Consider the following 22,202-nt stretch of genomic DNA (forward strand, 5'->3'; position numbering starts at 1 on the left):
TTATTCAGTTAACGGACGCTCTGAGGTAAAGTGTTCAGACTGCAGACTTTAGTTTGCAACGATTGTATTTAATTGTACAGTACAATCATAACATAGTACAGTACTATCTATTATCTTTATTCTATAATGTCTTTAAACATAACAATATTGCGACCCAGGTCTCATGTATGATGCACACCTTTAATATTTTTTATATTTATGACAATAAACTGTTAAATCATATGCAAATATTGCTATGTATTTCACTACTGTCACATACACCTAGATGAACAATGTACAGTTGGTTTTATGACTGTAAGTCATTGTCTTCAAATGCTATTGAGCTTTAAATATTGTCATATTCTGTATATGATCCCATACAGTAGTGCAATATAGCAATATTTGCATATGATTTAACAGTTTATTGTCATAAATATCAAAAATCTAAAAGGTGTGCATCATACCTGACACCTATATGAACAATGTACAGTTGGTTGTATGACTGTAAGTCATTGTCTTCAAATGCTATTGAGCTTTAAATATTGTCATATTTTGTGTATGATCCCATACAGTAGTGAAATACATAGCAATATTTGCATATGATTTAGCAGTTTACTGTCATAAATATCAAAAATATTAAAGGTGTGCATCATACATGAGAACTATATGAACAATGTACAGTTAGTTTTATGACTGTAATTCATTGTCTTCAAATGCTATTGAGCTTTAAATATTGTCATATTTTGTGTATGATCCATACAGTAGTCAACTACATAGCAATATTTGCAAATGATTTAGCAGTTTATTGTCATAAATATAAAAAATCTAAAAGGTGTGCATCATACATGAGACCTGGGTGAACAATGTACAGTCATTACATTGGCCCTTAAACACACAAACTCGAGGAGCTGGTTAATGTTAAACTCTGTAATCTTGTAACATCTCTCACCTGCAGACTGGAAATATACGGCATCCGAAGAAAATATTCCACATTTGTCCTTCATTCACGATCATTAACAGTGTCACTTTCAGCCTCTGTTGAAAGTTTCAGCTCGTCTCTCGTCTCTCGCGCGCTTGTCTTCTGCGCATCCTCAGTGCGCAGACTCAGAGTGTCATGTTTCTTAAAGGGGCCGCATATTCTGAAAGTCCCCGTGAACCGGAAGTTGCAACCGACTTTATTTCAGTGTTGTGACGTATTTCCGAGAGAAACGGAATGGGCCATTCAGCCGAATTGGTGACATTTGCTTGTTGTAACATGTTGTAAATCTTTCTTCAACATTGAATCTAATACTACATATATTTAAAGATACAATATGTAATTTTTTTCGCCGCTAGGGGTCGCTAACCTCTTACAATAACAAAGGCGGAAGTTGATGACGCAAAATTTCCAGCGGAATTATGGAACTTGTCGTCAAGCTGAAGGATCTAATAATGTTTATGGATGAGTGAATACACTGATGTTTTTATTATGATATCAGCGCCACACGCGAGTCCCACGGATATAAAGGAATGGAGATTTCATTCTACCAAACTTGTGCTGTATTAGTGCTCACACAGGTCAGTGTATTAGACGTGTATTAGACGAATGAAGCTTGTGAGGTAACGCAGCGCTGTTTCACTTGCTCTACACTATCACACTAAACTGCATTTGAGTGTGTTAAAGTTATAATGTTATTCTGTGTGTTAGTTTGTCTGTATGAGACTAGCAGTGAGCTAGATCAACATTAGAATAACACACTGATCATATTCTAACATTTCATCATGTTGAGCTATAAAACATTGATTGGTTTTATGTACATTTGCTCACCTGTCTAATAAAGTACATGTAAGAGCTCTGTCTCTGTGAAGTCGTGACTCGTGAAGCGCTGTCAAGTCCAAGTTAGTCACTGATATTGATCCTCGTTTTAGTTCTCCTTTTCCCCAAAGTCTGCTTGCCATGGTCCATAATGTTTGAACGAAACAACAACAGCGTGCAGCCAGAGGTTACGCACTACACTCATTATGCACAGTTGTCCACGTCTGTCGTCATGGTTACTATGGCAGTACTTGAGCGGAAACCAGGGATAACGCGGATATTACATCAGTGACAGGCGACAAGTGAACAGGTTTTCCGGGACGGCCAATTATTTAAAATTGGAATTTCTCTGAAATTAAAAATCTTTGGGAACTTTTGGGATATTGTAAGTACACAACTGCAGGAAATATATCACACTGTGCAAGTGATTTCTGGATATTTTATTACAAAATTCTTACATTATTGTACCTTTAACCAGGGGCGGTTCTAAGGTCAGTGGATATTCGGGGCTTTAGCCCAAACTAAAATTGGGTATTTTTATTTAAAGGAATTAATTCATTATAAAAGCAATTTAAGGGAATAAAGAAAAATAAAACCTTATTGTATTAGTGAAATAATTGTAACTATTTGCAAATAATATTTTATTTCTAATTATGCATGCTCTCTAAATGAATCAAGAAAATTATTGCATATTTTCAAAACAAAAAGGAAAATTTGATAAATAAAAAAAGTTGAGTAATTTGCGTCACCGGATACTGTTGGTAGTTTAACATTTCTATTGTAAAACAGTCAAATATTAAATGTTTATCTATTTACATTTTACCAGGCATTCGTTCACTTGACATTGATGAGCTAGACCGCTGAACTATAATTCATCCTAACAAGGGACTGAGTGAAAACCCGGGGACATGAGTAAAATGTGCATTTTATCAAAAATATTAGATAAAAAAAAAGAATCTCATGAAAAAAACAAAAAACATTCAAAGCATAGATTGGATATAAAGTCACACAACAATAAAAAAATTAAATAAATAAAGATTTCTGAAGGATTTTAATCATTATATTTAATAGTAAAGTTTAGAGATAGAAATGCAGAAAATGCTATTTTTTAATGTTCTATGTAGTTTTTGGGTCATTCTACAGAAACGTCCACTTTTGGTAGGGCAAGATGTCTTAAAATTGATTTCTTTTTCTAACATTTAAACTTACACCACATTATTAGATTACCCTTTGACTTTATGAATACGCATAAATGACAGCTTAATGATTTTTTATATTTTTTGTACATTTATTTAAAGACCGCATGTACCATTTTTTTGTCACTGGTGTTACCTTACTTCTTTGGCAATATTAAAGGTTTTTATGAAATATTATTCATAATTTTTTTCAGCACATGTAGACAGAGTTAGCGAAAAATAATAATAATGCAAAAAATAAGGAGATAATGTTTTATTTATTTTAATCAGGTTTGCTAAAAGTGTGCTTGAATGAGGTTAGTTCATCTGCACTACCATCTATTTGCTATAACAATGAAAATATTTGAAAACCAGTTAAAATCAAGTAATGATGCAATCCTTTAACCTTAACTTTTGAGTGTAGCAGAATTAAATGGATGTAACATTATTGCTATGTCACATGTGACAGTAACACCAGTGACACAATGAATCACCAATGACATGCATAAGACCAAAGATCATTATTCTTCAACTATAATTAAGTAGATGAGACTAAATTGTTACATTTGGCATATAATCTAAATGAATAGCTTTGAATAAAGTTTATCTATAAATGGGAGACACTGGTGTTACCCATAAGAAAGGTGACACCAGTGACAGTAACACCAGTGACAATTTTCATGAAAAATTTATTTCACAAAATGGCTGCTGCAAGGTAACAAACCACATGTTGTCAATCATGGTATACTAACTAAATTAAGTAGTTTAATCCATTTGTATTCTAGTTTTTTACAATTACCTAACAGTAATGTAAGTCATACCAGTGACTTCAACTAAAAGCTTCATATGAAATCATGAGATAAATGAGAAGATTTCTGATAACTGAAAAGAGACAGTGGATCTACCATGGGCTTTTCTTCATAGATATTCAGGAAATTGGAAGAAGGAAGTCAAGTGATGTCATCAGTGTGATTTTTATTTCAAAATAAGAGATTTTTGTTTAACGGTAACACCAGTGACAACTCCAGGGGACCACTACTTTCATTATAAATTTTATAATATTTATTCTGCTTTTTTATATATATATTATTTACATAATATATTTGATAGTTATGTATACATTATTGTATTTTAAATGGTGTAAAAATCTGTAATTGACCTCAAAATAAAGCATTTTCCCTCTGTACATGACTGTGGGGACGAGTACTTCTGTGGTGCTTGGAATTCTATATAATTAATAAAAATCAAATATTGCCACATTGATGGCTCAAGAAGGTGTAATTGTTCAAATAACATATTGTTTTATTTTAAAATGTAAAGAAATTGTAACTCTAAAGGTTTTTTTTAAGTGTAATATTTCTGTAAAGGCTAGGGACAGAAAAGTGGACATTTTCATAGAATGACCCTTTTATTAATGTTTTTAATTATAAATTTGTAGTTGGCTTAATGTGCAGGACAATTCCTGAATCTTTATTTGCCGTAAACTGTGGTGCTTTGTGACCTGACGCAGGGTCATGGTATACTGACGCATGCCCTCACCGACGATTTATTTTATTTTATTATCATCTTCATTTATTATACTTTTCTTTTTTTTTTGCACGATGACTCTCTAAGGAAGGAATAATTACCACTGGTATCGCTACATACAGTGGGTACGGAAAGTATTCAGACCCCCTTAAATTTTTCACTCTTTGTTATATTGCAGCCATTTGCTAAAATCATTTAAGTTCTTTTTTTTTTTTTTCATTATTGCACACACAGCACCCCATATTGACAGAAAAACACAGAATTGTTGACATTTTTGCACATTTATTAAAAAAGAAAAACTGAAATATCACATGGTCCTAAGTATTCAGACCCTTTGCTCAGTATTTAGTAGAAGCACCCTTTTGATCTAATACTTTTTGGGAAAGATGCAACAAGTTTTTCACACCTGGTTTTTGGTATCCTCTGCCATTCCTACTTGCAGATCCTCTCCAGTTCTGTCAGGTTGGATGGTAAACGTTGGTGGACAGCCATTTTCAGGTCTCTCCAGAGATGCTCAATTGGGTTTAAGTCAGGGCTCTGGCTGGGCCATTCAAGAACAGTCACGGAGTTGTTGTGAAGCCACTCCTTCGTTATTTTAGCTGTGTGCTTAGGGTCATTGTCTTGTTGGAAGGTGAACCTTCGGCCCAGTCTGAGGTCCAGAGCACTCTGGAGAAGGTTTTAGTCCAGGATATCCCTGTACTTGGCCGCATTCATCTTTCCCTCGATTGCAACCAGTCGTCCTGTCCCTGCAGCTGAAAAACACCCCCACAGCATGATGCTGCCACCACCATGCTTCACTGTTGAGACTGTATTGGACAGGTGATGAGCAGTGCCTGGTTTTCTCCACACATACCGCTTAGAATTAAGGCCAAAAAGTTCTATCTTGTTCTCATCAGACCAGAGAATCTTATTTATCACAATCTTGGAGTCCTTCAGGTGTGCTTTCATGTGTCTTGCACTGAGGAGAGGCTTCCGTCGGGCCACTCTGCCATAAAGCCCCGACTGGTGGATGGCTGCAGTGATGGTTGACTTACTACAACTTTCTCCCATCTCCCGACTGCATCTCTGGAGCTCAGCCACAGTGATCTTTGGGTTCTTCTTTACCTCTTTCACCAAGGCTCTTCTCCCCCGATAGCTCAGTTTGGCCGGACGGCCAGCTCTAGTAAGGGTTCTGGTCATCCCAAACGTCTTCCATTTAAGGATTATGGAGGCCACTGTGCTCTTAGAACCTTAAGTGCAGCAGACATTTTTTTGTAACCTTGGCCAGATCTGTGCCTTGCCACAATTCTGTCTCTGAGCTCTTCAGGCAGTTCCTTTGACCTCATGATTCTCATTTGCTCTGACATGCACTGTGAGCTGTAAGGTCTTATATAGACAGGTGTGTGGCTTTCCTAATCAAGTCCAATCAGTATAATCACAGCTGGACTCAAATGAAGGTGTAGAACCATCTCAAGGATGATCAGAAGAAATGGACAGCACCTGAGTTAAATATATGAGTGTCACAGCAAAGGGTCTGAATTCTTAGGACCATGTGATATTTCAGTTTTTCTTTTTTAATAAATGTGCAAAAATGTCAACAATTCTGTGTTTTTTGTCAATATGGGGTGCTGTGTGTACAATAATGAGGAAAAAAATTAACTTAAATGATTTTAGAAAATGGCTGCAATATAACAAAGTGTGAAAAATGTAAGGGGGTCTGAATACTTTCCGTACCCACTGTATATATATATGTTATCAATTTTTTTTTTAAAACTATAAACTATATAACTTTTATTAACTCCTTCCTGGATTACAACATTTGCAGACTGAGACTTGGATCTTTTTCTTTTCTTTCGTTTCGTATCTTTTGTTTTTTTAATGTTTTTGTTTGTTTGTCTGTCTGTTTTTCTAGTGTGTTTGTGTGTATGTGGTTTTGTGTGTGTGTTGACTCCCATGGTGCTCACCCACCCTCTTTTTTTATTCTGCAATATGTACTTACATAGATCTCTTCATTAGTCACTGTATTTTAATTAATTTTTTTCTCTGATAAATATGGGTAAAGGTCTTTACATTATGCACCTGAATATTAGAAGTCTACTCCCCAAAATCGACCAACTACGAGCGTGGTTGGCCTATAATAATCCAAGTATTATTACATTATCCGAAACTTGGCTTACCAGCAACATTTCTGACACCGATATTAGTATAGACAACTATAAACTGTTTAGATTGGACAGAGGCACAAGGGGAGGCGGAGTAGCCACTTATGTATTATCAAATTTAAATTCTCAATTTACGGTTCCTAATGAGATTCCTGTACATTTTGAAGGACTGTTCATCAAAATCACTCTTCATGAAAACAAGCAGCTAATTATCGGAAATATTTATAGACCGCCTAACTCTCCCAAATTGGAATCAATTAAAAATATTATTTCTACTGTATCTTCCTTATAGTTTCTAATAAGGAAATTATACTTATGGGTGACTTTAACATTAATTGGCTTCATTCATCAACACTAACTGAAAGAAATATGATTAATAGCTTAAACTTGACTCAACTTATAACTGAGCCCACAAGACTTACTCTTACATCTAAATCTCTTTTGGATTGGGCCTTAGTTTCTCACCCTGAACGAATAATTAAATCTGGGGTTCTACCAGACTGCTTTAGCGATCACCACATGATTTATTATATTTGGAAAGTTGTGAAGCCACGTCTCCCTCCTAAATTTATCAAGATAAGGCAAACCAAATTCTTCAATAGTGACCAATTTATTAATGATTTGCAACAAATTAACTGGTACAGGCTCAATCTAATTCCATTTATTGATGATGCATGGAATTTTTTATATACTGAGCTTCTGAATGTTATAAACAAGCATGCTCCTTGGACCATTGTTAAAGTTACCGTGGGTAAATGGAGACCTTATTAATCTCTTTAAAGCTAAACTGTGATTTTTTTTTGTTGATTCTTAGCAAAAAACACTTAGTTCTTTCAAAAATATATGTGCTCATTAATGTATATTTACTTCTTTCAAGTAATAAAGTATTCTCGTTAGTTTATAATCTGCCATTGAAAGTACATACGGGTGAGGGGTTCGAATGCCGGTCGCCATGTTGCCCCTCCATCTTGAAACTAGATCTTGGCCAAAGAGGGACATACCTGTAAATTCAAGCTTCGCCTTTCGCGCTTTACACTCAGTGACACAGAGATGAATGCGAGGGGGAGATTACTCACGACTGCCGGCAGATTTGAAAGATTGCTGATGGAGGATCACGCCTATTCTCGAAGACATGTAGCAGAGTCGCCAAGGAAGCTAAAGAGAGAATTAAAACGTCAACGCGACAGGCAAATCAGCAAGACCAAAGTCAATACTGGAGTAACTTTTCCCAGATGGAAAGAGCTCATGAGGAGCAAAGATTTTAAAACGGACGCCAAAGTTGCCTGCTTTCTTCTAAATGATTCTCTCTTCTTCAAATTATTTCAGAAATTGTCTAACGAATGATTTAAAAAACCCACGACGATTTTGGAAACAGGTTAATAATGTACTTGGGAAATCAGGGCGGGCTACAACTAATTTGAACCTGAATAATGAAAGTATAGATGATCCAGTCCCCATGCTGCCTTGTGCGCAGCAAGATTTTATTCACGCTGCAAGGCAGCCTGGACACCATGGACCAGATTTTCCCCTCAAAAAGGGAACCAATCACAGAACGGGGAGGGAGCAGCAAGACGATGACGACGTCTATGCGACACACCGAAGCAGTTTGTTTATATCTATGGATCCAACATGGCATCAGACGCGAAGTTACCTTTCGATGCAGCCTTAGATAGTGTTCTAAGTAGTTTAGAACGCAAGTTTATTTCGTCTTCTTCCTCGTCGAATTTCAGTCGCTCTACATACGTCATCTGGTATAATTGAAACGATTGGCTATGAGGTACGTACAGGAGCATTTGATAGACATTCGTAGCGCCCAATAAACGGCTCTGGGCATTCGTAAACCACGCCTCAAATACGAGAAAGGTTCCCAGACCACATCTCAATGAGAAGAGGTCTGACGTTAGCCAGGCTACATTGCTAATGCTTTTAGTTTGCATTTTTCCCTAGCACCACAAGTACAGACTTCTACTTTTCAACCTGATCTGGCTCCTTGTTTCCCCCCAGGCAGTTCTTTTTCATTTACAGAGGTCAGTCCAGCTGATGTGCAAAGGGTCATAAGTGAACTGTCCTCTATCAGTGGTGCTGGTCCAGATGGCATCGAGAATAAGTTTATTAAAATTGGTTCTCATGTACTAGCAGTGCCATTGGCCTCACTTTTCAACTTGTCGTTCTCTTCTTGTAAATATCCTTTAAGCTGAAAATGTGCCAAAGTTATGTCACTTCACAAAGGTGGCGAACCTGAAAATATAAATAACTACAGACCCATTTCAATCATCAATAGTATTGTAAAAGTTTTTGAGAAAATTATCTTTTTCCATTTATCGAATTATTTATGTTGAAGCTGCCATAGTAACATAAAGGGTAGACAGCCGGCTGAAATATGACGGAGGAATAAACTCACATAGCCATCGGGTTTCGTTTGACTGGCGTGCACACACACACAGGGGCATGCAGTCATTTATTAAGTTGCAACACCTGAACAGCCGCAATGAATGAACCACACCCCTTAGGTTCACACCCCCTTAGACAACAGTCATAATAAGAGCACACTCAAGGTAACCAATGTTCAACACCCCCACTTGCTCTTAGGCAGAATAACATACAGCTATCATGTACATTTACATCACACCAAAAATAAAACACACAAACTTATCAAGCATGACTTTGGTTACAGGTTTGGTCAAAATATCTGCAACCATGGATGCTGTAGGACAATACTCAATAGTTATCTTTCCATCTTCAAGTGCAGATCGAACAAAATGATACTTAATATCAACATGTTTACACCTTTGTCGGCATATAGGGTTTTTAGACAAAGCAATTGCCCCTTGATTGTCCTCATAAATTGTCACTGGTGTGTACATACATTCATTGTCCATTCTATTCAATAACTGGACAAGATATAGGCTTTCCTGTACAGTAGCTGCCAAAGCCATATACTCAGCTTCACATGTGGAAAGAGCAACTGTGGATTGTTTCTTAGACCTCCAAGAAATAACAGGACCAGTGGTAGACAAACTAAAACAGTAACCAGTGGTACTTCTTCTGTCATTTTGGTCTGCTGCCCAATCAGCATCACTAAATGCAAAGAGATTAAGATTTACATCATTTCTCCTATAACACAATTCCTTATTCACAGTTCCCTTTAAATATCGCAATACATGCTTAGCAGCTACCCAGTGTTGGTTCTTTGGTTCAGAAAAGTGTTGTGACAGCTTACTGACAATGAAACCTAGATCCGGTCTAGTACAGGTCATTAAATAGATCAAGCTACCAACCACTTCTCGATACAATTTTGGATCAACACATTCACCTTCATTATCAAATTGCATTTTGTTTTCACATGGAGTTGACCTTGGTTTACAATTAATCATATCAAACTTCTCCAAGATCTTAATAATGAACCTTTTCTGGTTCATTTTTATTTCACCATCTCCTTGTGCAAAATCAATACCCAGAAAATGTGTAAGTTTACCAAGATCTTTCATTTTAAATCTTTCCTCCAACATTCTTTTCACATTTTTGAGTATCTGACTATCGCTTGCTGCAATAAGAAGATCATCAACCCAAACTATCAATATGATTTTCTCACTTCCAGTTTGTTTACTGTAAACACAATGGTCAGCAGGATTTTGAACAAAATCATTTTGAATCAGAAAATCATCTAGCATTTTATTCCAATTCCGCCCTGATTGTTTCAAACCATATAATGATTTGTTAAGTCTACAGACAAGCCTCTCACTTGTTTCTGACTTAACCTCAAATCCTTCCGGCTGTTCCATATATAATTCAGTATCAATAGGGGCATGCAAATATGCGGTCTTTACATCCATTTGATGCAGTTCTAAACCATATTGAGCTGCAATTTGCATTAAACTACGTATTGATGTCATGTCAGCAGTTGGAGAAAAAGTTTCTTTATAATCAATGCCTGCAACTTGACTATACCCTTTCGCCACATACCGAGCTTTGTATGTTGTTCCAACTGGGTTTTCCTTCACTGTGTAGACCCACCTGCCTCCAACTATATTTTTACCTTCAGGTAGTGTTGTAAGGGTAAACGTATCATTCTCTTTAAGAGAGTTCATCTCCTCCTGCATAGCCTTACTCCACAATTCTGACTCTGGTGAACTTATAGCCTCCTTTAGAGTATGGGGTACACCACATGCAACTCTATAACAATAATCAATACTGGTTAGTGCATGGTCATCATCACATTTTATTCCACACTCATAATCCCTCAAATACTGTGGAGGCCTCTTCTCTCTCTGTGGATAACGCCTGCTCTCAACACTTTCACTTTCACCTGTGTTAGGGCTTGGGTCACACGTTTCAGATTCTATTATCTCAGGTTTTGGTAGGTGAGTTTCAGTGCTCTCCCTACGTACATCATCTTCACACATTAACTGATCTGTCTGAGTGTGGCATTCTGTCCCACTCTTTGTGAAAAACTCCACCAACCTGCTTTTATTCACTTTTCCTGAGTCTGGATAGAAAACTAGATATGCAGGGCTATTCTTGTCATAACCAACGAAAATCCCTTTTTCACATCGAGAGTCTAACTTTTTCTTGTTCTGTTTGTATGCATAACACTTTGACCCAAATATTTTCATTCTTGAAAGATCAGGCTTCTTTCCAGTCAACATATAGTATGGGGTCTGTCCTACACATCTGTTAAAACATCTGTTGCGAATAACAGCTGCAGTCTGAATTGCATACGTCCATAACATTTTTGGTAAGTTACTCTCGATTAACATACACCTTGCCATATCAAGTAAAGTTCTCCAGCTCCTCTCAGCTGTCCCATTCTGATGGGGTGAATATGGAGCTGAGGTTTCGTGTTTAATTGCATTTTTACTGAGCAGGGACTGAAATTCCCTGGATGTAAACTCGGTGCCATTATCAGATCTCATACATTTAATTTTACCATAAGGTGAAACATCAGCAATGAACTTCTCTGTTCCTTTGACTGTATCACTCTTTGCTCTCAAAAAATATGTAAATATTGCAACTGAATAGTCATCAGTAAATGCCAAGATATATCTGAAACCATCTTTTGCTATCGGCTCCATAGGTCCAGCTAAGTCTGTGTGCACAAGTCCAAGGGGAACTTTTGCTTTTTCATCTGCCTCCCTGTTCCTACTCTGAACAAATTTACCCTGTGTACACACTTCACATTTCAAATTAGACAGTTCAGTTCTACCTTTGATTTTCATCCCCTTTGTAACATTTTCCAGTTTCAATACATCCTCATAATTACAGTGACCGAGAATTTCATGCCATGTGTGTATATCATAACATCCATGACATTGATCAACATCGTCTGTAACAGTGCTTAAATAGAACAGTCTATCACTTAAAGTCTCTTCCGCATTTCTCAACGCTGTAATAGCGGTCTCTGCGCGAATGACATAATCTGTGACGCTCTCATTGACAGCTTTCTGGAGAGACGTAAGCTCTGTGTACAAGCTTATCACTCTTGGTGTCCCCTTACCAGCATAGTGTTCTCTCAGAATCTTCAGCGCTTTTCTTCCATCATCCGCTGCATCTCTCATCACGAGGGAAAGACTTTTATCATCCAACAGCTGAATCAGTTCTGCATACGCATCCTCATTTTTCTCTGCGTCTTCTTCTACACCGTCATCATCAGGTGGTTCTCTCAGTATGGTGCTCTTCAAACTGAGCAGACGCAGGTGCGCTAGAAACTTAGTTTCCCACAGTTCATAATTTTTCTCATCCCCGTCAAAGCATAAACGGTTCCACCGGCTTCCAAACTCCTTTCTGGGCCCATAACCTGTTGAAGCTGCCATAGTAACATAAAGGGTAGACAGCCGGCTGAAATATGACGGAGGAATAAACTCACATAGCCATCGGGTTTCGTTTGACTGGCGTGCACACACACACAGGGGCATGCAGTCATTTATTAAGTTGCAACACCTGAACAGCCGCAATGAATGAACCACACCCCTTAGGTTCACACCCCCTTAGACAACAGTCATAATAAGAGCACACTCAAGGTAACCAATGTTCAACAATTTAGCTGACAATAACCTATTATCTCAATGCCAATCTGGATTCAGAAAACATTTTTCTACCACTACAGCTCTTCTTAAATTTACCAATAATTTCTTATTCAAATAAAATCCTGTCACCCAGCCATCTTCTCCCTTCCTCTGTCATCCTTGATTGAAATCTTTATTTCGAACTATTAAAAAGAAAGAAACCTAACAAATGAAATATCAAATGAGTAAGAAATAGATAAAAAAAAATTATACAACAAAATAAACAAAACAATATTTTAACATAATACTCAACCCATCCTCATCACCAAAAATGTGTTTTAGGTGGACAGATCAATACAGTACAAAGAACATCAAAAAAATGTAGGATGTTGGAAAATATCAATGTTTCTTCTGTTAACCAAACGCTTTTTAATCTTCGCTATTGCTTCAATGCAAATGAACAAGTGCACCGGTATTTGTTGCGTAGTGACGTGTGTGTTCAAGTAAGCCAAATATGAGCAGATTCTGCGCAATACGCTGTATTTAATATATCATGAAGACTCACGAGTTGAGTATTTGTGCTAAATCTGTGCAGATTTGGCTTACACGAACTTCCCCAGCAAAGTGAGTAAACAAAAACCCGCCAAATTGGCTAATGATTTGTCAGCGTTACCCGCCACAAGTTATTTTTACCTGCATTGGTGAGTTGGCGGATGTTAATTAAACCCTTGACTTATGATATTTCTTCATGTGACTGAGAAAACTACATGAATGTCTAAAACTCTCTCCACACTGAGTGCAGTGATACGGCTTCTCTCCAGTATGAAGTCGCTCATGTACTTTCAGTGTTCCCAACTGAGTGAAACTCTTGTCACAATATGAGCACTTGTAAGGTTTTTCTCCAGTATGAATTCTTTGGTGCCGTTTCAGTTGGCCAACTGTAGTAAAGCTCATCCCACAGTCACAACACACATGATCTCTCACGTCATTATGTGTTTTCTGGTGCAGTTTAAAACTGTTCAGTCTTGAAAAACTCTTTCCACAGAGAGAACACACATAAGGCTTCTCACCTGAATGAACTTTCAGGTGTTGTTTTAGATCTGATGATGCAATAAAATCTTTACCACACTGATCACAGTTAAATGGTTTTTCTCCGGAATGAATACGCAGATGAACACTGAGAGTTGATGCTTGAGAAAAACTCCTCTCACACTGAGTACAGTGGTACGGCTTCTCTCCAGTATGAAATCGCTCATGTTCTTTCAGGTTTCCAGAATGAGTGAAACTCTTGTCACAATATGAGCACTTGTAAGGTTTTTCTCCAGTATGAATTCTTTGGTGCAGTTTCAGATTGTGAGATGTAGTAAAGCTCTTCCCACACTCAAAGCACACATGGTCTTTCACTTCATTATGTGTTTTCTGGTGCAGTTTAAAACTGTTCAGTCTTGAAAATCTCTTTCCACAGAAACACACATAAGGCCTCTCATCTGAATGAACTTTCAGGTGTTGTTTTAGACCTGATGCTTGAGAAAAACTCTTTCCACACTGAGGGCATGGATACGGTTTCTCTCCAGTGTGAATTCTCATGTGTATCTTAAGGTCTCCTTTTTGACAGAAACTCTTTCCACACTGAGCGCAGGAGTGCCGCTTTTTGGCTTTTGTTTCTTGAATTTTAAAGTTGTGATGTTCCTCCTTAATTTTCTCCAGTTCTTGTCTTTGCTCTTTCACTTCCATTCGATCTAAAATAAACATAAAATTAGAATCAGAATCAGTTAAAGTGAACCCTGATTTAACCCCTTAAACCCAAAGTGTACCACTGGCGGTGAGAATGTGAGAATGTCCAAATGTAATGTATATTTTCAAAAAATGTATAAAGTGTTCTATCAAACAATACCTACCTTTTGACTCTCCTTGCTATAGTTTTGGAGTTATGAGTCTTTAGTTTTGTGTATGTCACTCAGAAAAAAAACTCTAAAATGCCCTCAGGGCTTACGGGTTAATAGCAGAAAGCAACAGAGATCTAGTATCAGACCTTTGATGTGCCAAAGTTTAGTTCTGTCATTCTCTTGTTAATATGATCAAAATGAGTTTGACAACTGTTATAGCCTACAAGATTATGATTAAAAGTACATAGATGACGATTAAAATTATATACGCATTTCTATAGAATTTTTCATTCATAAACTGATTATTATTTCACAGCTACCAAAGCAAACAACAATGAAGAATCAAGAATGGGCACCAACCTATTTGTTCCTCAGTATCTTCATGTTTTATTCTGGGTGGTTCTGGATCACTCATGTCTTCAATCTCCTCTTTAATAAACTCCATCTTTAACAGTCACACAGATTTCAGCTGCTACTCCTGGAGTTTGTCCTTCTCTTGTAGGATTATGTGAATATTCCCAGTATTTATTGGTGAATAATTGTGGGAGGGGCTTCACTGCAGGTGTGAACTGTGATCACTGTGTGATACTGACGCCCACAGGACCTGATCTGGAAAAATCAAAGATAAGTTACTGAATTTATTCTGGATTACTTAAACAGCAAACACATGATGCTTCAAATATATTTAGTTCAAATATAGAGCATTTTAAGTTGCATATTAGTAGTGTATAAAACAGCTCTAGGTTGCTTATTTTTATGTTCTTATTTTTGTTGCTCATTCATCTGTTCTAGGGACAGGTGTTGCGAATTAGACATGGCTATAAACACTGTGATACAGGCATCGGATTTTTCTTTATGTAATAATCTATGGGTTTTTTTGTATCTGTCCCAATTCAAATAAACAAAAACAAAAAAAAAACAAAAAAAAATGTAACCCAGAATATTATAAGGATGAAACAGGGCACAGGTTATATTTTTATCTAAACTAATCAGAAATCTAACATAAGGCGACAGAAATCCACTTAATATGGAATATTCAGACCTAATAGAGGAGGGTTGAAGTATAAGTAATATAAATAATAATATTCGGTAGCAAAGTTGTTTTGAAACAATTCCAATGTCTGGTAATGTTCTAAAGTGTACAATGACAATAAAAATACAATTTAAACAACTTTACCGTTTATATAATATAGTTTTTACAAAACAAAAATTATTATAAAATGATAAACCTCAGATTTGAGCCTAATTAATGATTATGTAAGTAAAGTTATTTGAACAAACTGAAAGGTGGCGCTTGTGGAAAAGCAGAAATACAGCGGTTACTCCTGAACACAAACAGCGCTGCGCAAACACTACTTTATTAGGCATCATACTGAGGAAAGATAAAAGAAGATGCCATTGAAACTTTTATGAAGACAGTCATATCCCTTCAGATATACAGTGGGGAGAACAAGTATTTGATACACTGCCGATTTTGCAGGTTTTCCTACTTACAAAGCATGTAGTGGTCTTTAATTTTTATCATAGGTATACTTCAACTGTGAGAGACAGAATAAAAAATCCAGAAAATCACATTGTATGATTTTTAAATAATTAATTTGCATTTTATTGCATGGCATAAGTATTTGATCACCTACCAACCAGTAAGAATTCCGGCTCTCACAGACCTGTTAGTTTTTCTTTAAGAAGCCCTCCTGTTCTCCACTCATTACCTGTATTAACTGCACCTGTTTGAACTCCTTACCTGTATAAAATACACCTGTCCACACACACTCAATCAAACAAACAAACAGACTCCAACCTCTCCACAATGGCAAAGACCAGAGAGCTGTGTAAGGACATCAGGGATAAAATTGTAGACCTGCACAGGGCTGGGATGGCCTTCAGGACAATAGGCAAGCAGCTTGGTGAGAAGGCATCAACTGTTGGCGCAATTATTAGAAAATGGAAGAAGTTCAAGATGACGGACAATCTCCCTCGGTCTGGGGCACCATGCAAGATCTCACCTCGTGGGGCATCAATGATCATGAGGAAGGTGAGGGATCAGCCCAGAACTACACGGCAGGACCTGGTCAATGACCTGAAGAGAGCTGGGACCACAGTCTCAAAGAAAACCATTAGTAACACACTACGCCGTCATGGATTAAAATCCTGCAGCGCACGCAAGGTCCCCCTGCTCAAGCCAGGACATGTCCAGGCCCATCTGAAGTTTACCAATGACCATCTGGATGATCCACAGGAGGAATAGGGAGAAGGTCATGTGGTCTGATGAGACAAAAATAGAGCTTTTTGGTCTAAACTCCACTCGCTGTGTTTGGAGGAAGGAGAAGGATGAGTACAACCCCAAGAACACCATTCCAACCGTGAAGCATGGAGGTGGAAACATCATTCTTTGGGGATGCTTTTCTGCAAAGGGGACAGGACTACTGCACCGTATTGAGGGGAGGATGGATGGGGCCATGTATCGCGAGATCTTGGCCAACAACCTCCTTCCCTCAGTAAGAGCATTGAAGATGGGTTGTGGCTGGGCATGACAACGACCCAAAAGACACAGCCAGGGCAACTAAGGAGTGGCTCCGTAAGAAGCATCTCAAGGTCCTGGAGTGGCCTAGCCAGTATCCAGACCTGAACCCAATAGAAAATCTTTGGAGGGAGCTGAAAGTCCATATTGCCCAGCGACAGCCCCGAAACCTGAAGGATCTGGAGAAGGTCTGTATTAGACATGTGCCGGTATTCAGTAATGCGATAAACCGCGGTAATAAAAATGCACGATATTGTTATCGCGGGCACTTCAAAATACCGTGAAAAATAATAGATCAGAATAGATTTATAGAACGCGCATTAGCTTATTTTCTATCAACCGCTTAAACAAACACTGCGTATATGCTGCGCAAAACACGTGCGCACTCTGATGTAAACAATCCCCACATGTAGAAGCACTGTGTGCATGCGGCACAGTGCGCACTCTAGTCTAATGTAAACAATCCTCACATGGAGAAGAAGCACGGCGGAAAGAGGGACGGTGCTGACGATTTATCCCCCTTCTAAAAGCAGGGCTGCCAACTCTACGCATTCAGCGTGAGACTCACGCAATTGACACTTTTCACATGCTCTCGCGCCACACATCCATTTTCTCACGCAGAGAAAAATCGCAGAGCAAAGAGGACACTGACACCGACAGACTAGACAGAGCAGGATACTTTTGATATGAAAACAATTCTCAGCTCTCATTTTCTGTCCATTTGATTACGGAATTCAGAAAATAAATACCGTTTTGGCGCTTGTAAATGTGGCGTGACAGATCGCTGTAGCGCCTCAGTTCAAGTAAACCGATCATCTGTTACTTTTTATTTAAAGATACAGTACGACTTTCCGAAAGGTAAGGTCTCATACATAATATCGATCAATTGGTGTTTTTCAACCATGAAAAGAGATCAATAAAACTGCAGGTGAACAATTATGTCACAGAACGTTACATTTACCTCAGGAAAGTCATTTAATGACCAGCACGTTAACTTAGTTGACTAGAAAAAATTGCTATAGAGGAGTATTTTGCTAAATATGTGCACTATATTACATTTGTATTATATTTTTAATTGTGTCATAATTGTTATTATGATGAAAACCACATTATATTTAATTTAATTAAAATATTGTGATAATAACGTATACCGTGATAAAAGCTCAATCAATTAATCGCAGCATGAAAATTTGATTCCGGCACATGCCTAGTCTGTATGGAGGAGTGGGACAAAATCCCTGCTGCAGTGTGTGCAAACCTGGTCAAGAAATACAGGAAACGTATGATCTCTGTAATTGCAAACAAAGGTTTCTGTACCAAATATTAAGTTCTGCTTTTCTGATCAAATACTTATGTCATGCAATAAAATGTTAATTAATTACTTAAAAATCATACAATGTGATTTTCTGGATTTTTGTTTTATATTCCGTCACTCACAGTTGAAGAGTACCTATGAAAAAAATTACAGACTTTGTTTAAAACGGACATAAGAAACATCATCGACGCATGTGATTACTAGTTAACCCTTTGACGTAAAAATATTATGGGTGTGAACCTACACTGGTGTCATGGTTCGGTTCGATTACGATTATCATGTCATCGATTCAGTTCAATTCGATATCACAATGCATTGATGATGCACTGCATCATCAATTTTAAATTTTACTTTACCCCCTGCATATTTTATTTGTGCGTGACATGATTTACACACAGCGTGTGTCTTCTCCAGGTCGTGCTTACCAGGTTGTTCATAAAAGCCAAAATGTGCCAGATGTCGGCTTTTAAAGTAGTTGGAGCTAGAGACCTGCACCCACGGGACCCAACGCAACAGAGTGCGGCACAGGACTAGTTTTGATGGCTGAGTGCGGGCGCGGGCAGTAATGCACTCATGTGTGTGCGGGTTGCGGGAGAATAAAACTTCCAAATAAAAATAGAAATATCTATGAATAAAACATCTAAAAACTAATAAATTGTTATTCATCTGTTGCATAAAAGCAACAAGAGCAACTATAACAAAATAGAAACGATTCAGAGTTTCTATTTATAAGTTGTTTGAAGCATTGAACTATGTAGCCAATCACAGACATATGTGTTGATTTCTTGAATGCAATGGCCAATCTGATGCATTTAAGACAGAATCCCCTTCACTGCTCAAAACTGACTTTTTGTTCAGTGCTGAATTCTGGATGCTGGCAAATCCTCTGATTATAACAAACAAAGTGTAGATATTATGAAAGATTCATTGTGCAGTCAGCTTCATTGATAATAACTGAGATTTGTGAGATCGCGATGAATTGAAATGTGCTTTTTAGGAATTAAGGGAGCGCACTTTACGCGCATTCAGTCATGCCAAACCATGCACGCAGTAGCCTGCTTGCTTTTGTTAAATGCACGTTTGTGAATGTTAAATTGTTAATACTTAACTAGATGGTAAAGTTCGTAGACAAACTTTAAGTTGGCTTGAAAAAGCCTAGCCAGAAAGTTTGAAAAAGTTTTACACTGTTCTAGCATGGTTTAACATGATTTACCATGTTTCTAGTAAAGAAATATTAGGAAGAAAGAAAGAAAGATTAGTTAGAAAGAAAGAAAGAAAGAAAGAAAGAACTAAGAAAGAAAGAAAGATAGATTGGTTAGAAAGAAAGAAAGAAAGAAAGAAAGAAAGAAAGAAAGATAGATTGGTTAGAAAGAAAGAAAGTTTAGTTAGAAAGAAAGAAAGAAATATTAGTTTGAAAAAAGAAAGAAATATTAGAAAGAAAGATTAGATTGAAAAAAGAAAGAAAGAAAGATTAGTTAGTTAGAAAGAAAGATTAGTTTGAAAAAATAATGAAAGATTAGTTAGAAAGAAAGATTAGTTTGAAAAAAGAAATATTGATTAGAAAGAAAGAAAGATTAGTTAAAAAGAAAAAAGAAAGAAAGATTAGTTAGAAATAAAGAAAGATTTGTCTGAAAAAAGAAAGAAAAAGAAAAAAGAAAGAAAGAAAGAAAAGTAAAAAAGAAAGAAAGAAAGAAAGAAAAGTAAAAAAGAAAGAAAGAAATGTTAGGAAAAAATAAAGAATAGTAAGAAAGATAGAATAGTTAGAAAGAAAGAAAGAAAGAAAGAAAGAAAGATGGATTAGTTAGAAAGAAAGAGATTAGTTAGAAAGAAAGATAGATTAGTTAGAAGAAAAGAAAGATAGATTAGTTAGAAAGAAAGATAGATTAGTTAGAAGGAAAGAAAGATAGATTAGTTAGAAGAAAAGAAAGATAGATTAGTTAGAAGGAAAGAAAGAGGTTAGTTAGAAAGAAAGAAAGATCAGTTTGAAAAAGAAAGAAAGATTAGAAAGAAAGATAGATTAGTTAGAAAGAAAGAAAGATCAGTTTGAAAGAAAGATTAGTTAGAAAGATTAGTTAGAAAGAAAGAAAGAAAAGTAAAAAGAAAGAATAGTTAGAAAGAAAGAAAGAAAGAAAGAAAGAAAGCTTAGTTTAGAAAAAAAGATTAGTTAGAAAGAAAGATTAGTTAGAAAGAAAGATTGATTAGTAAGAAAGAAAGAAAGAAAGATTAGTTAAAAAGAAAGAAAGATTAGTTAGAAATAAAAATAGTTTGAAAGAAAGATTAGGTAGAAAGAGATAGATAGATAGATAGATAGATAGATAGATAGATAGATAGATAGATAGATAGATAGATAGTTTGTAGACAGATAGATAGATAGATAGATAGATAGATAGATAGATAGATAGATAGACAGAAGTTTGAAGATGGATAGATAGATAGAAGTTTGAAGATAGATAGATAGACGTTTGAAGATAGATATATAGATAGATAGAAGTTTGAAGATAGATAGATAGAGAGATGTTTGTAGATAGAGAGATAGAAAAAGTTTAATGAAACAACTTAATGAATGATTGGTTAGAAAGATATATAGATTAGTTAGAAAGAAAGAAAGAGAGAGAGAGAGAGAGAGAGAGAGAGAGAGAGAGAGAGAGAGAAAGAAAGAAAGAAAGAAAGAAAGAAAGAAAGAAAGAAAGAAAGAAAGAAAGATTAGTTATTAGTTAAAAAGAATATAGATAGCTTAAAGCTTAAATGAGTATCAATGGCTTCTGGCAGTTAAACAGTTGAAACAGTCTTGGACATTTGGTAAATGAAATAACGGTCTAGGAGGAGATACAGTCTAAAATTGGCTCAGAAGAAGAAGGAAGAATAATAATAAGTTTAAGTACAATATCAGTAAGTTGGCTTTTCCAAGCCAACTTAATAACAAATAATTTATCGGGAGCATTTATGCTAATGTGTAGGTGGTGGCGACACGAAGGCTAACTTGAAAGTATTTCATGGAGGTAGGCTACAGAAAAAAATCTATTTATACTTTTTTTGCGGGTGGGAGCGGGACAAAACATGAATGTTGTGGGCGGGGAGTGGGACTGAAAAGCGCTGATACTTCAGATGCGCATTTAAAACACTTACAGCGAAACGGTATGAATACAGAACACTAAAGTACATATTGCCATATCATTATAAAAGTAATTAATATGTTGATTAATTACTCTCCCTCTGCCATTGTATGCTACCGCGACAAAGCACGTACGCAACAAATGAAGTCAGAAAAGCATCAGTACATTATAATCAGTTATGGTCAATAACTGAACCGATACTGAATCGTCCTCGTCTGCATCGCGATGCATCGTATATACGATTCATTTCGACACCCATAAAAACTATATCAAGTAGTTTAAACTGATAATAGTTTGTTTAACTCGCTGTGGCAAGCAAGGCGAGTCAGAGGGCCTTGAGAGAACGGTGGCGTGATTACTAACTAGCATCACCCGCGCTGCACCGGCCTCGTATCTCACGGAGGAGCTTCGGAAGCATAAAAGGAGGAGCGACGACAGTGAAGGACGAGAGAACAGGCCTGGACTTTTATGTTATGTTTTGCTTATGTGTGTACGGCAGTCTTCCGTGAGGGGCTGCCACCTTTACTTTCATATATTGGTTGTTTTATTATTAAAGTGTTTGAATGTTCGCCAGTTCCTGCCTCCTTCTTCATCCCGGGTTTCGGCACCAACGAAGTATGTTGTTATGGGAAGGAGGAGGTGAGACCCGGCATAACATAAAAGTTCAGGCCTGGTCCTCACTTGTTCCTCACTGTCGTGGCTCCTTCTTTTATGCTTTCACTCAGTCCAGCTGAGGGGGGTGTGTTTC

At 36.9% G+C, this 22,202-nt stretch overlaps 1 protein-coding gene and 1 long non-coding RNA gene across 6 annotated transcripts in view; one reads left to right on the plus strand and one right to left on the minus strand.

The window, feature by feature from the left end:
• Positions 1-22,202, minus strand: part of LOC309506283 (uncharacterized protein) — a 171,183-nt gene that overhangs the window by 103,519 nt on the left and 45,462 nt on the right. The window contains exon 1 of one of the 5 annotated variants that reach the window (XM_082180069.1): positions 929-1,065. The exons of 1 other annotated variant lie outside the window; for it this stretch is intronic. In XM_082180069.1, the coding sequence (XP_082036195.1) occupies positions 929-952 (24 nt within the window). In that variant the 5' untranslated portion in view covers positions 953-1,065. Of the gene's footprint in view, positions 1-928; positions 1,107-22,202 lie in introns of those variants that run through there. 3 more of the 5 variants (XM_082180060.1, XM_082180063.1, XM_082180071.1) reach the window with 3 other exon arrangements.
• The window catches only part of LOC309506480, a 352,573-nt gene that overhangs the window by 65,206 nt on the left and 265,165 nt on the right, over positions 1-22,202 (plus strand). The window lies entirely within an intron of this gene.

Source organism: Leuciscus leuciscus, assembly GCF_965113295.1.
Source record: "Leuciscus leuciscus genome assembly, chromosome: 9".
NCBI classification, from domain to species: domain Eukaryota; kingdom Metazoa; phylum Chordata; class Actinopteri; order Cypriniformes; family Leuciscidae; genus Leuciscus; species Leuciscus leuciscus.